The following is a 16,290-nucleotide window of genomic DNA, read 5'->3' as shown; positions in this document are numbered from 1 at the left end:
TTATCTAGCCCGGTTGATACGCGCGTCCTTTCAACTCCGCATCGATTCGAGACGATCCTCTTTTTTTTTTTTTTTTCTTTCTCGATATTTTTTCCTGAGTTATTCATAACGCAAAAACGCTTTTTCCCTTTTCAAAAGATGTAATGTAAAGTGTTACGCAAAATTGTAATATATTTTAAAACTTACTCGCGGTAGCGTCTTAGAACTGTAACCAATAATTTCTTACTTTTCCAGGCAGCGCGCGGAGGGATAAATGTAGAGACCGAAAAGGGTGCAGCACGTACGGTATCCGTGTTGACTTTAGCGGCAGTGACTCAAGATGACGTTGGGAACTATTCATGCAGGCCAACGGAGGGTCGATCAGCCACTGTCACCTTAGTCGTTGAAGAAGGTATGTTTCAGTCGTTGACTATATTCGGAGGGATATTTCGCGGCGGAAAAATAAACCAAATATATCCATAAATTGTTCGAGTGTAAAAGAAAAAATTTTTACATTTATAATGTTCATTAATTGCATATATCCTGGAATATATTTATTCGAAATAAAATCGCGAGAGAGAGAAAACGAGGATATGAAACAAGTTAAGGGACTGGAATAACACACCGTAATAGGAAAGTGTTGGAAAGGGTATCAGATACACTTCGCGAAACATAATGATATAATAACAGTACACTTACGTGCCCAGCGATCTTCCGGGAAATCTTACTGTCGCCGGATGTGCGGTGAACGCAGCCGGAAGCTCACCGTGGGCCGCGCCGATATTCCATTTCCTTCCACGCTTGCGTGTATCCTCCGCGGGGTACAACCATGATGTAAAGTCGTGCCTTAGGATTACTTGAAACACTTTAAAGTTTTAAAGAGGCGGCGGTATTTCACGCCGAGGCTATTTGTCTAGCTCAACCCCCACGGTCGCCGCGGCAGGGATGAAAGGAAGCGAAAGGACCGTGAGGGAGGGCCACCGGGACGGGGGGAGGTTTTTACGAAGGGATGGTAAAAGACGGAAGACCGCTTGCCTCGAACGCGTGTACTGTACGAAAGGCGGGAATGTCCGAGGAATCGCGCGAAGGGAGAGAAATTGCGGCTCGCAGATAGAAAGACGGTGACGAAGAGAGAGTGAAGTTTGAGAGAAAAGGAGAAACTTACGGTGGAAAGCAAGCGGGTATAAGCGGAGATTTTTTGCGGTTTCCTCTTTCCATTCAAGCTCCGCTACACGTCTTATTTCGCCTTTTTTATTTTTTTTTTCTCTCTCTAAGAAGATTGAGAGAATAAGTACGAGAGAGATGAGAAAGAGGGAGAGAAAAATAATGATCAGACAAGGAAGGACGAAAGTGAAAGTAAATAGTTTTAAGCATAACCGATAAAGTCGAAAAAAAAAAAAAAAAAAAAAAGAGGAAAGATCGTCATCCCATAATATCTCTCGCGTTTCGGTAACATTTATCAAGATTGCGTATAGATTTATACGGACGTTTCCGTCGTTCTCCCAAAAATCGTGCCTCGCTCGGCTCTTTCTCACGCGCCGGGAGTACGGAGGCGCAGACCGAAAATAATAAGGTAACAGAGCGAGAGTGAGGGAAATTATGTAGACATCGGTAGAAACTGAAAAGTGTGTGCGAACACACGACGCCTGAAGTGAAACGAATGGCATGGAAGAGGACAGGGATCTGCATGCGAGAGGAGCGGTGCCTGGAGGCGGACGCCGTGGGATCGCGGGGACACGTGCATGCGAAATTCACGTGGGTAGTCTCTATTATCGTGAATTTCCCTTCGGAGGTTATTGCAAGGAAGCGCCCGTGGCGCGCGGAGCCCGCATTTTTCCCCGGGAAAGCGGTGCACGCGTGTGCTATCTGAGGCCCCCGTGTCTATCCGCACGCGAAACGCGTCCCGGGCGGACCATAAATCAAAAACTTGGGGGCGACTCGCGGCCTCGTAGATTGCGGATTTACGCGGTTTACGACACGCCCGAAGGAAACCGTCTCGGCCCGCGCGTAACTAAGCGGAGTGCATCGTCCAATTTTTACGAGAGTGTATCGACATAAATATCACGATAGATGCGAACGCGGATACCGTGGCTAGGCGTGCAACGGTAGGATTTGCGGCGCATCGGGATATAAATTATTCACGTTATTCAATTCCTGTTCTAACTCGTGGGAGATAACTCTTTTTTCCCCCCCTCTCACTTTCTTAGACACTGCGCAATTTTGAGTTAATAAAAGTTCGTTATTATTTTAATACGGCGAGATAAAAAGTGCAAGAGCGTAATAATATCGTACTTGACGTGGCTCATGAAATCTCATTATTATTTATACAGTCATAAACACAGTTTAAATACTGTAAAATTATGACTCCGCGTAGAATCCCCCGCGTACACACACGCGCACGTTGGGGGTAAATCTCCGAGAGAATATAGAATTAATTCGCTGCTTCCCTGGGCCCGAGCAACACGTATAAATTGTACATTTACTCGTTACGCGCTGGTACTTAACGCGCGTGTAAGTTACGGGCGTATAACTACTACAAAAAGCGGATAATTAAATATCTATTAGATTAACTTGTGCGTTTATACGGGCGCAGTTGTGGTAAACTAGAAACGCTGCCCGTAATTCCGCAACTTATAACAAGCAGAATCTGAATCGGCCGGAATGAAAGGACACGGGAAAAACCGCACGCGCGGCAAATAGGTGGGACTCGCCGTTAAATCCACTCGCGCGATATCGCGAAACTGAATTTTCGTCTGATCGTGAGTCACTTTGCAATAGCGTTTCACTCACGTGTGTACACGTACGCGCGCGATACATCAACCGCAGACGCGATACGTACTCGCGCGGCCGTGCGAGAACCCGGCGATAAATCAGAAGTCCGGCCACTTGTTTTCTAGTTTTGCAGATTGCGAATTCGCGCAGTTTATCGGCACGGACGAGCCGTGTCCGAAGGAAATGCCATTGCGACGGGATTAAATGGGACAGTGGGCATTTTTACGAGAGCGCGTCTGCACAAAAATACTACTATTGGACGACACACAGAAATATCATATGGAAAACGGATTTAAAATTGTAGAAAAAAAAGAAAAAAGAAAAACATAAAAATTTTTATGACAATTAAAATTAACAAATAAATTTGTAGAATAAAAACGACGCAAAATTCGCTCTAGTTTCTTTGGCGAATTTATTTGCGAGATTGTATTTAAAGTAAAAAAATATGCAGTTGTGATATTTTGATTCATTAGGTATTAAAATTAAAGAACGATATACTTTCTTTTTTTTTTTTTTTATCAAATTCACCGTCTGATGACACACATTGTGGCGCATGTGTTTTAATTTACGATTTTGTGCCTTCATTTAGGAAAGAATGTTACATACGTAGTTTATCGCGTCGCCATCTCCTCAAGTAGTCATGAACGTTTCCGCCGAGCATTCGTGCGGCAAGAAGTGCCATTTGCTCGCGATTTGTCGAAAGCGGCGCGGGATTTAACGACTTTTGAGGAAGCCAATGCGTCGCGTGCAAAAACGCTTCGAGTGCAGTGCCAGTCCGCGGCTGATGCCCGGGCGTTTTTGCGCCAGGCTCTTACCGAGGGAACGGGCCTTGGCGGCCGTCTAAGCTAATTCTTATGCGATCGTAAATAATGTCGCGCATATATCAAAACTTACAGCGGCTCCCCATCCTGGCGTCGCAGTCGCCGGGTCCTACGGTATAGCAGTCCTATGTCTCGCCCTTCCACCTACGTCCCTCCGCCCTGTCCGCATCCCTTTTGCCGTTTCTCTTGACCATCTTTAGCGTCTTCCTTCCCCCGCTCGCTTATCGCACGGGCGTTTGCACGTCTGCCAGCGGCACTTATGTACGGCCAGATTAAAGATACAATTCCACCGTCCTATTAATTAAGAAAGTTAATTACGCCGGAATTTAATTTTCTTAATTGCTCATCGTCAAGTTTTCGCGCCGCTTGTGTTACCTGGCGGCGGCAGAAGCCCACTCTGTTCGTTTGCGGAGCAATACTGCCATTCGGAAAACCGGTAGACGAAGACCAGCCAGCGAACGATCGAGCAAAGGTCCCTTCTCTTTCTCTTTTTTTTTTTTGGCCGTTTTAATTTCATTTCGATTTAAGCGGACTCTTCTTTCTTTTTATTTCTTTTTTCGGATATCTTCGAACTCGTCTGTCTTACCATCTCGCAACTATCCACAAACTTTCGAGAAGGTCTCAAAAGTAATGCCGGGTGTATTTAAAATGATTTCTAATGTTCGCAAATTTTACGACATTAATTAGAGTATTTCTCCAGTCGCATTAAGGATACATTGAATGCGTACGATCGAGTCGCGCTATGGATATTTACGGCAGCGTCGGCGAGAGCGATTAAAAATTTTGTCGAAACGATAAACGAGTAAACAAGCGTTAAATATGTCCCGGCAAATCGGGACGTTACGTGCCGTAGCAGCGAGTTATGATATCACTTTCCGACATCCTGCGAATCCCCGGTGCCTCGGTACGTCGCCGGCTCAGTCTAGACGATTCATGGATACTTCCGAGATATTTTAAATATATATCGAGCACGACGGACTGCGGAAGTTTGCAGGGAGTTTAATACCTAACGGCTCCCCAGACTGTCGTTTATACCGGCTCGGAACTCTCCGCTCTCGCGGATCTCTCCTCTCGTTTCTTATCTCCGTCCCTCCCCCTCGCGGTGTCGCGTCCCTCTTTTACGTACGATATTATTAAATCTCGTAGCCGAAATACTCGGGCAAAGTGAAATCCGCGGAGCTTCGACTCCTCGCCCTGGCTAATTTTTCATCCGCGCTTGCGATGAGAGTTCTTAAACTGCGAGATCCATTTATTTCGTTTAATACGACAATGCACACTTTAACGGATATCTTCCGAGCTAGTTTAAACGCTCCTATCGGCGCAACTACGGCGCGGATTATAAACGGATTTCAGCCTGAGCCTTTAATCTTTCAACTTCCTCGTTTACTATCGGGAGCTATCCGAAATAATTTTGCGTTAATAATTCGCCCGCGTATCGTCGTTAATTACGCCGCGCGGAGTAATCATTTGCTACTTCACACGCACGAATCGCGCGGAAGGCGCGGGAAGCCCTGCATCCATTAACTAAAGATCTCCATTTTTGTACAACTTTGTACTCTTTTACCGCGCTTTAGACGTAACTCTCTGGCGCGAGCAGACAGCTTCCGAGACAGTGTCTAAGGAGTTGCTAAGAGCGAGAGCGGATGAGGTAAAGTGCAACTTACTCGTGAACTTCCAACGCTCATAAATCATTATGATTTCGCGCTGCTATAATGCGAACGAGTTCGCATTTATTACATGTTGATATATGCTTTATTACAAAAATTGGGTCGGCAGTTACGACGAGTATGAACGTTAAAGCAATATAATAATTAATATAACGGCTATTTTTTTTTTTTTTTTTGCGGACATTGTTGGTCGCTACATAATTACGAGCTGTTATTAATATGCGGTTTTTCATTTTTTTTGAATTGTTATAACTTTACATGTAGCGATTATTGGTTTTTTTTTCTTTTTTAATTTTGTCGTTTGAAAAAGTTGTTGACTAGCGAGAAAAATTATTTGCACGAGTTATATGATCCTTGTCGGACCGCTATCGCAGATTGAAAATTAATTTTTAATTTCGCTCTCGCTCAGTCCGATAATCAATCCCGTTATAATTAAGCGCATGTTATTTTAAAATATATCGCAGTTAGTTTTTAGAAAAGCTTAAATGCTTTGAGTATGAAAAACGGCGTCAAATCATATAAGATTGGCGCGGTTAAAAAAGATAAAGTTAATGAAAAATTATGGAGAGTTTAACGAGGAAATTAAAATTGGCGTCCAATTAATTATGAACAATTTCCTGCGCGGTTTTAATTATTTTTTAATTAAATTTATTCGCAAAAAAAAAAAGAAAAAAATATATATACAATTTTTATTTTTAACCGTACAGTTCAATAATTATACAGTTCTAAAAATCTGGCAATTACATGGATGCGAGGAGGAAAAAAGTACTTTCCAAAAAGTTCAAGGGGAAGGGGGAGAGTAAATTTTCTCGAGCGTTTGAAATTACCATATCGCACCCGGCACTATACAATTTCGCTCAGCAATATAATCAAGCGTGCGTTTGCACGTCATTTGCATTTCGAATTGTCCATGCGGGAGGTGCCAAGTAGATACCGTCAAGTGTTACCGCGTATGCGATCGCAGGGCAACGGCGATAGATCATCGTGCCCTCCCCCCCCCTCTCTCCCCGGATGTGTATGCCCCGTACGTGCGAAGATTTCGCTTCCGCTTTAATCGACGCAACGTGCTATTCCGGCGCGTATGCGTGCCGCGTGGGCCCTCCCGTGCTCGCACGCGTGTCGCATTCCCAGACACGACGCAGGGACGCGCGACGTTCACGGTCGTGATCGCGGGATCGGTCCTCGATCGGCCGTGCGATTCGTATGGTTAATGATGCGGCTTTCATACGAATACCTGATCGGGCCGGCATACCCCGGCCGTACGCAGGTATGCTTCGACGGTCATATTGTCACTCGATTCCCGGATTGATACGGCACAGTTGATCGCGCCGTCGACCTTTGTTGCATTCTGGAGCGGTTTAGAAATTAGTGATTTATCACTAACGCGTCCGATAATGACGGCGCGTGCGAAAGTCATCCGTTTTTAACAAGCGTGGGGAAGTAGCAGCTGCGGATCATATTCTTTTCAACAGCGAACGCGTTCAATAATGAGGTGATTCGGTATGATCGTAGAATTGAGTTTACGTTTCGCACGATACGTCACGTCGCCATCAGGATATTAATTATTAATTTGTAATTAGTGAGTGCGCGTGCCCGAATACGGATAGAATTTTGATGACATTTCGCTTATGCGGCATGACTGACCGTATCGATGCTCGTACTACTGAATACGCGCGGCTCGTCGATTTAAAACGTCGCTACTGATTGTCTCACGCAGTCCCGTTCTGTCCGTCCAAATTGAACGTTATCCTATAACAATATTGTGACCAGTTCAGTGGCGATTTTGTACTTTTTGAGCTATCGACATTGTTCTGCCTCAATACAGGATAGAAAAATGCTCCGCGGAGTTTGCTCGTGTACGACAAAGCAGACGTTATTCAGCTATTAAAGGATTAAGGCTGCGTAATCAAAGAAGAAGGCGTTTTTTTTTTTTTACGCTAAAAGCGTAATTTCAGAAAATAAAGTACCTGTTACCGGTTTCTCCGTGAAGTTCAGCTCTCACCCCCGTTAATGGCCGTAATGGTGAAAGCGCGATTGGAATCGAAGCTTCAAAGGACCACGGCGGTCGGAATTAAGGTTTTCTTCGTCATTAAGACTTTAACTACTTTCTATATCGATCAGCGACGCCGGACGATCGAGGATAGATGCACCACGGTGTGTAAATAGAGAACGCAAAATGAATTCCGCGAGATTAAAGCGCGAAAAGGATTTTCCCTTCACTTTTATTTGTCGCGGAGTAATTCATACAATATGACAGCCTAATTAAAATATCGTTGCAACAACGCGGGTCTCAATGTCGCTTATATCTTTCGTTTAACATTACGGTATTTATAGGAAACGATATCTATCATCTTCTTTTTCCATTCGGTGTAATATATCGACTGATGCGAACTACGTTTGATTTTACTGGTGCGCTAATCTTATTTTTTTTTCTTTTTTTTTTTCTTTTTTTTCTTTTTTCTATTTTTTTTTCGGCTCAAAGCTGTTATTATTCTGAGAATATGATGGTAATTGATGGCACCTGTTATGCAAATTGCATCAAATTGTTCCTCGCAACATTGTATTAAGTTTAAATAGCGGGGAATGAAGAAACGACAGGGAAACGCGTATCGACATCCCTCAAACAACGCAGTAATTAATGGATCCCTTGTAACACGAGGAAACCCATAATCCCGTAATCTTGAAGCGACATTGATTTACGAGTGTGGAGCGGTGTCATTATTCTCAAAAAGTATCAAGATTTCCGGCGTGTGATATCCAGATTCAATATCCTAATACGGCAATTTTTCAACGTCCGCTCCGCGCGCGAAGCGTTTCACCTGCCGACGTGTCGCTCATTAGACGATATCGCGTGAAAGCGCGTTAATTCGATACCGCACTCGTAAATATTCATACGATTACGACCACCGCGGTACAAGAACGGCCAACGAATGCAGCACTGACGCTTGATTTTCCTTTTTCGCCTTTCTGTTACAGGGGAACGCACGGAAGCCATGCAACGTGACGCCGGATACGTCTCGTCCGGAAGTGACGTCAGGCACTGGCCCGGACTTTTGCTTCCGTTTTCGTGGTTTCTAATACTCGCGCGCAACAGCCAAACTTTCTTGCTCTAGCGCACACCCGACAGTATTTCACGCTTATTTCTTGCCGTTTCCAACGACGAAGTCTGACTAAAACTGCGACCCGAGCGAATTTAGATTGTAAAAATCGTACCTTCGCAGATCTTGGATTCGTATCGTAGAAGCGTAATCATCGTTTGGTAATTACACACATTTCCGCCGATTGTCTTTGAAAACTCCGACGTTTTCTCGCTAATTCGAAGCAACGACCTCAGTTTCTCCGATTGTACGCAATGTAAGACAACGATAAGTTTCTTTTTAAAGAATTTTCGCAAACGCGAAGAAGAATAAAACGTCCTTACACAAGTTTCCTCGTATGCTGTCTCGTAAATTTAGCTACGCGCACAAATAATTCATTAAATGACCCGCGATACTCCATTTGATCTCAATGTTCCGGAACGCTCTCTTCGCTGCGCCCTCGCAATTCACGGTGTTTCTTTGAGCGCAACTCTTAAAGTCAATGGGATTAAAGCGGCAGCGCAGTGCCAAAGGATGTGGAGGTAATTTGATATTGTGTACCCTTGTTCGAAGAATCGAGGAAAATGCGTCATGAATTTCATGAAATCCCGGCGGATTAATGTGCCCCATGGCATATTGCACTCTTTAATATATGGTTTTTAAATAGATAAATAAAAACCTTTCATCAAATAGCTGCGAAACAAGGTATGTATTAAATTTTTATAATTATTATAATGTTTATGTCTCGTTTAATTGGAATTTTATTACTCGGAATAAAAAAAAAAAAAAAAGAGAGAAAAACGCGTTATATTTTTAAAATGTAATATAGATAATTTGTTTCGCAATTTTTCCATTACTGCAAAATTACTTTTTTCAATATAATACCGTGGAAAAGTTATTTTGTATTGATGAAATATGCATGCAATCAATTTTTATTCAGCATGCCACGCGCGACAAATTCAGATGACATAATCACTCGCTGAATAATGTTTCGGCTGCTTTTATAAATATCAAATAAGACGATGCTCGCTTATTCATACTTATTCCGATATGTAAAAGAAAATCACGGGCCGCGTGCTCGAATTTTATCAAATGCGGGGACAACGTGCGTGTGTTATAGCAATTTCTTTTGTCATGCATCGTGAATTCTGAAGACATAATTCTCCTTAAATTCGCAATTCCACTACCGGCTGCTCGCTCTGCTCGCGGAGGTGTAACGCTTTGATGTGTTATGAATTACAAATGCGGCAAAAAGTCACGGTGTGACAGGCATGATTACATATTTGATCACAAAGGCGAACTGCGCGACAAGAGAAAACGACCGAAGAAACGGCCCAACAAGTGCATTAACCATGCTTTTTTAATACTTTGTACATGCAATGTACACAGTTACATTATTCCTTTCGTGTAGCTTACGTTACGGCTATTACAATGCCCGTAATCAAAATTCGATTAACGTCAAAGTGAAATAACTTTTAATTTCAATGAAATTTATTTCTGAGCATTTATACATATATTGTCAAAAGAGCGGCATATATTTTATTCTTAACCTAATACTAGTATCTGACAACTTTATGGTTGTAAGAGCGTCGTAAAAAGCGAATACGCCATTTATTACTTATACTTTACGCCGCAGCTATCCTTCTTTACCACTGAACGTGACGGCGTAGGTAAGTGTCTTTTACTACTCAGCCTGTATTTTTCGCTTAACGGTTTACAGAAACAATTAAATTTTATTATAATTGCAGCGGTACTGACCCGTTATGGGACAAAATTGATATTCTAGATTTACTGTTTAAAATCTACGTAACGAGGAAAATAATTTAACGTTTAAATGTATTACATAAATTCTACCAATATTTAATTCATATTTTTTAATTAATATTAATTTAAAATTAATTTAATATGCAAAGCTAAAAAACTGTAAAGAATACACGGGTAACAAAATTAATATTTTATTTTATCTTAAACTGTTTTTTTTTCTTTGCGTGTTTCTCTCTTTCTCTCTCTCTTTTTTTCTTTTTTTTTTTTTTTAGAAATATCGTGATTTGACTTACATTTGAAACTGTGTCGAATTTATAAATAAAAATGCGGCGGGCGGCTGCTCGGACTTTTACCTATCTTGAAATTGACGCGTCCTATGCGCATTTTATATTCAGGACATTACTTCGTGCTGAATTATTTTTCAAGTTCGGACAGGAGCACTGGTAGCAGCGGTACTAACTCTTCCCGGACGAGGCTCCTGTCTCAGCCACCCCTTCTACTTGCTCACCGTTGCCGAAACGAATACCAGTTCAGCTTTTCTCTCAGTGTAATCGTATATAACTGTCACCCCCGCAGTAAAGGTGATGCGAACTGTAAAACTCGGCCAGTCGTGTCAACGTAACGTCCGGCGTGCATTCAGATCCAAATTACAGTATCTGCGTGCTCGAAATTTCTAACATCACGGCGCCCACGGACAGTTCTTTCGCTGAAGAAATCTGAAATTTCCATAAACCTTCCAAGCTGCAGCGACGTAAAACCCCGTGTCCGGTCAATTCGCCCCGCGTACGGAGAATTTTGCGTGAGTACATCAATTAATTAAGCCGCGTGACGTGCGAATTAATTGGCGGATGTCGGCGGATGTTATGCAACGGACAGCTGCAGAAAAGTCAACGGGCGCGACGATCTCCGCGTCTAACGAAGCACGGCGCAATTCGGGCGGCGCGTCGGGGATCGTTAAAAGTGCCGCTTAAGCGACGTTAAAACAAGAATAAAATAACACTAAATTTACGGCGGACCGTGAATCAACATGCTTTATGATTGTTCGGGTAGCGGATGATAAAGGATGAGAGCACGCGCGGGGAGTGCTAGATGGTCAGGTCGAACAGGGGCTCGTATGCTCCGTCCGAGTGGGAGGATGAAAATTGGAAAACTGCATTGTCCACCCGTTTTCACCCCTCTGGGACACATTCGTTAGTGGGCATCGTCCGTCGGCGATAAATTTCGCGTATCTTCCACTTTCCCGTCTTTCACCTGCGTTCAAATTAAAGATCAGCTCGTTCGTGATTGCTCTCCGCGCCAACTATGGACTCGATTACTTTGACTAAATATTGAATCATCGGATTAACTCCCTCACATCCAACTTGCAAAATACATCTAATTACCTGATACTTATCTAAAATTCGCGTGTGTACTCGCCGTGCCAGGTTTGCGTGGAAAATTAAGTGAATCTAATCTCGAAACTTGACGTGACTCTCAATACGTGGATCTCAAGAGTTAATTTGATATTCGTGACGTTATAGTTGTTTATACGGCGATGCTGCGGAGGAACTTGGATAAAGCTAATCTTAGAAGACGCAGCTTTGAATTCTCTATTTCACGCCATTTGTGTGAGATTTCACGTAAGTAAACTATTCCGTAATACTATTCCCTTCTATCACTCAATTTCAATTGCGATAATATTTGAAATATATGTATGTTAAATCTTCATGTTAAAAAATAAGCTCGGGTCACAAGTACAAAAGGGCAAGTGATTAATTAAACTCGTAGATAAAATATTATTTTGCAATTTAACCGAAAAATTAATTCTGCAGATGAACAAATAATGTGAAAAATATTGTATGACGTTTATTTCATTTTACTTTTTTTTTATTATTTGTTTTTTATTGTAAACAAAGTGGCATTATTACATGGAAATAGATAGATGAAACAAAAGCGGCTAAGAAAAAAGAAAAAAAATCAGAATATTTTGGATTTATTGTACCGAAATTAGAATGAGATATTGTCTGTTCGTGCCGATATGCGTACATTAATTGGATTGCTTGAAGCACTATTGAAACCGCAAAACATATTGATACGTTTAAATCCTACAAGCACTGGTGCAAAATCCACAATGTCATATTAAAGTGCATGATAATACTGAAATTTCAGAATAGAATGCACATATTAAACCCGCGGCTCAATACGGCATAACGTATAGAATTTCATAAACGGTATGTATCTGCGTCGTACATTTTTTTTGTGCGCTTGATGTAATACAATTGATTTTTCAGACACATTTTATATGTGCCAATTTTTTTTTTCACTTTTATTTTTTTATTTTTTTTTTTAATTTGCTTTGTTTCTCGTAGATCGACATGCACACGGCGTTATCGAGAGGTTTCGATAGCCGGATAGACAAACGGTGGCTAATTTTCGCAGATCCGCCTCTGTGCGTGACTCAAACAAAAAAGAGGCCGCGTTTCCGTAAAAAGTGTTTGCGATCTTGCTTTGTTAACGGACAATTCAACTTTGTTGCTTCGGATAAACAACGGCCGGCCAAACGAATGTACCTTCCCAATAGCGCGTTCAACCTCGCTTTTAGCGTCCTTTTTCACGCAAATTGCCACGAAAAGCTGGACCAGTTAAAATATTTACGAACGTCAAGTTTATCGCGAGGGATGCTGCCGAACTGGAAATGCGAGCTTTTGTCATTTATAACAATAAAACGTGTGAATTTTGGGTTATCGCAATCCACCTTTAAACTTTTATGTCACATCAGTTTAATATTATAATAAAGTAAATGTAGAACCTATTAATATATTTTTATGTATCGGTATTAAAAAAAAAAAATTTAATCTAATTGTTTATACAAATAGGACTTTATACGTGTTCAGAATTTAGAATATTTCAAGTATTATAAATGCCTTTTACGTAAATAATACATTATATTAATGAAACAAGTTAAATAAGAAGATAATATTTTTTTTCAAAACACATGCAGCGTTAATGCCGATAAATTTCAGAATTAATATGTCAAATCTAAGGTAATGAAACAATATTTAAGCTTTATATAATTTACATTTGTATGATTTTTATTCGTTACGTGCAAATATCATTACTTATATCGCAAAAATTCATGTTTGCGAGTTCTCAAAAGTCGATAAGAAGCTGTTTAACGAGTGTTGCGTAAATTTGCCATCGCGAAGCAACAGGGCACACAATTATATACCCGTAATTACGTCGAATATCGATCCCTTGAAATTGGGACGCGATAATATAAAGACATTGGCAGCAGATAGTGCATTAGTCACACGTGAGAAATATTTCCCGCTAAGAAATAAATGTTAAACGTGTAAAAAAAAAACATCCACGTTTGATTAAAAACCGAAACAATTACCTTTTTGTTCAAAATTGTCCACATACACGCACGTATGACGAATGCCGGTTTAATTAAGACACATGTTGCTTTTTAATTGAGTCTGTAAAAAAATAAACTTGACGATTATAAATTGATCAATCACCGACCGTTGGTGGAAATTTAATTGAAATATATGTACATTTTAATAGTATACAGTTTCAACAAATTTACATTGGAGTTTGGTTAAATTTGCATTCAAAATATGTTTGGCCGAAACAACTTGCGTTTCGATTTGTATGTCGCATAGATAGATTTGATCGACTTTTAACAGTGCTCATTAGTCACCGCAATCCATATTGCACGTGCGTTACTACTTGCATAAATGTCTAATCGTTACTTTTAAGAGCTTTATTTTCTGCGACGTGTCAAGAATAACTCAGTGCAATAACTTTTTTTTTTTTTGCATTTCTGTAACACGGACATAGTTATAAGAAATATTCAAAATTGCAAGCTGAACGTTGACTTTATTTAGCTTTGTTTGCAGGTCAATAACAAGTTACTGTCAATGAATGTCAATGTTTTTCTACTACCATGAAACCGACACTATGAAAACGGTTTGAAACAAACAACAGATATTTTTAAGGGAACGTATATGGTGTATCGACGGTAAATAACCGCAGGGATAGTTACCTAAGTAATTAAATAATTTTGAAAATAACAATTTAAAAAAATATCAATTAAAACTCTTTAATTTATTCTTCGCGGTTAGAATCGTGATAAATATTAGACGAAAATGCGGATTTTGCACGCGTGCTTCGTCGTTGCTCAATTGAATAAGCGAGAATATATTTTTAGTCTCTTTAAAGCAAAGTCAGCTGTTTATACAAAGCTGAATACGTTGTATATAAAAGAGAGAAACGCCGAGCTGCCTTCTCTGTTCAATTTGAAATTCGATCTGGATTTGATTAGTGACGGTAAAGATGATTAAGTTGATCATCTTTCTTGCTGCGTTCGTCGCCCAACGTAAGTAAACTAAAACTAGTGATTTACAAAAGTATATATATTAAAATAATTTTTTAAACATGCTTATTTGTTTTAACAAAATGAAACTTGATATATATATTTTATTATTATTATTATTATTTTTTATTCTTATTTAATAAATGGATGAATGGGATTTTAATTATGTTTCACAGAAGTTTATTGCGATGAGCCTGAACGAATTGTTGGTGGCGATATAGCCACAGCCGGTCAATTTAAATATCAAGTTTCCCTTCAATCTTACGACGAGCACATTTGCGGTGGTAGCATCATTAGTAATACACACATCCTGACTGCCGCGCATTGCGTAGATGATGATTTTTATACGGAAAATATGGTACGTTAAAATAATTGTCTGATGTAATTTTATCTTGACTGAATTTTTAATTTTTAAATTAAAAAAAAAATTGTTATCTAAGGAAGGAAATAAAAATTAAATGGTGCTAATTAGAATTAGACAATCCGCAATTAATAATTATATATAGTTAAAAATGTTTTATTTCCAATCGCTTATGTGTAAGTCACATAGAAATTGATACGATAATTATTTAAATTAATTGTGTCAAATTTCATCAGATAGGATTTCGATTATTATTCCGATATCTAGAAATCTCTAATATCCTGGCAAGTATTACAATATTCAATATCTGCATATCTGATTTCCTGGTTATATTACATATAAAAACACACAGCTATTCGTGGTTAATATCTAAATTAATCCGTATTTTTTTTTCTTTTATCATTAATCAGACAAAGAAAATACTATGTATGTAATTTTTTATATTAATGCCCTTTCGTATTCCACGAGTTTTTTTTTCAACTTATTAAATGGTACTGTTTGCAGGTTGTTGTAAGCGGAATCAATAATCTGGCAACGAAGCACGGCGTAAAGCATGACATCAAATGTATTCGAAAGCACCCCAACTATACCGGTGAAAAGGAGAGCGGCTGGAAGGATGATATCGCTGTTATTACCGTGAGTTTAAATTTCATTAAGCGCCCGGAAAGCCAACAGAGGTAGAATGTCATAATAGAAAAAGCAATCTCAGTTATTCTTAGTTTTATTCGCCTCGTTTCACAATTTGCCGCGAATGTTTGCGTAGCTGAAAAACCCGATCGAAGTAAACGATGTGCAAGGTCCAATTTCTTTGGCGAGCATTGACCACGTTAGCGGCGACAAGCGCGGTATCGTGAGCGGATGGGGAAAAACCAAAATAAGTGGACCAACCTCGATAATGCTTAGGTGGCTCAGCGTGAACGTCTTGAGCCAAGAGCGTTGCCTGCGTGGTCACAAAAATCCGCGGACCAACGAAAATCAAATTTGCACGCTGGAGAAAGTCGGAAAGGGCGCTTGTCAAGTGAGTATCAATATCAATATAATATATTAATATAATTATTAAAAACTCTTTGCTACGCACACTTTTTTCAGGGTGACAGCGGCGGACCTCTCGTAGTCGATAACGAGCTCGTTGGCGTCGTCTCTTGGGTCTTGCCGTGCGCTTTGGGAATATCCGACGTGTACACTAACGTTTACAGATACGTCGACTTCATCAAAGAATCTCAATCGATGTGCTAACATCTTGTTTATTAAAATCTTATCTAATAATAACGACACACTCAATATATTTCGACATCTCTCACATAACTTCCTCGGTGCGTCGTATTAATATTTTCATAAGTAGAAAAAAATCGCCTATTAACTTAACTATTACTTTTTCAAGCGAATAAAATTCAGCTGTCATTTCACATGACGACTGCAATAAAAATAGGTTTCTTAATCCGACGGAACGCGACGTATTTCACTGCGGCCCCCGCGCTCATCTCCGACGAGA

At 40.2% G+C, this 16,290-nt stretch overlaps 2 protein-coding genes across 3 annotated transcripts in view; both read left to right on the top strand.

Moving 5' to 3' along the window:
* The window catches only part of LOC139111859 (zwei Ig domain protein zig-8), a 60,927-nt gene extending 52,263 nt beyond the window's left edge, over positions 1-8,664 (top strand). For both annotated transcript variants that reach the window (XM_070672420.1, XM_070672421.1), the window contains exons 6-7: positions 235-391; positions 8,216-8,664. In XM_070672420.1, the coding sequence (XP_070528521.1) occupies positions 235-391; positions 8,216-8,352 (294 nt within the window). In that variant the 3' untranslated portion in view covers positions 8,353-8,664. The remainder of the gene's footprint in view (positions 1-234; positions 392-8,215) is intronic.
* Positions 8,665-14,190: 5,526 nt separating this feature from the next.
* LOC139111862 (chymotrypsin-1-like) lies at positions 14,191-16,067 on the top strand. Its single transcript, XM_070672429.1, has 5 exons — positions 14,191-14,440; positions 14,614-14,795; positions 15,303-15,434; positions 15,562-15,816; positions 15,888-16,067. Exons 1-5 carry the CDS (start codon positions 14,398-14,400, stop codon positions 16,032-16,034), a joined length of 759 nt encoding a protein of 252 aa, XP_070528530.1. The 5' UTR covers positions 14,191-14,397; the 3' UTR covers positions 16,035-16,067.
* The last annotated feature ends 223 nt before the right edge of the window (positions 16,068-16,290 follow it).

Source organism: Cardiocondyla obscurior, linkage group LG25 (genome assembly GCF_019399895.1).
Source record: "Cardiocondyla obscurior isolate alpha-2009 linkage group LG25, Cobs3.1, whole genome shotgun sequence".
Lineage (NCBI taxonomy): Eukaryota > Metazoa > Arthropoda > Insecta > Hymenoptera > Formicidae > Cardiocondyla > Cardiocondyla obscurior.
The sequence above is the reverse complement of the archived record's forward strand: the minus strand, read 5'-3'. Positions and strand labels throughout refer to the sequence as shown.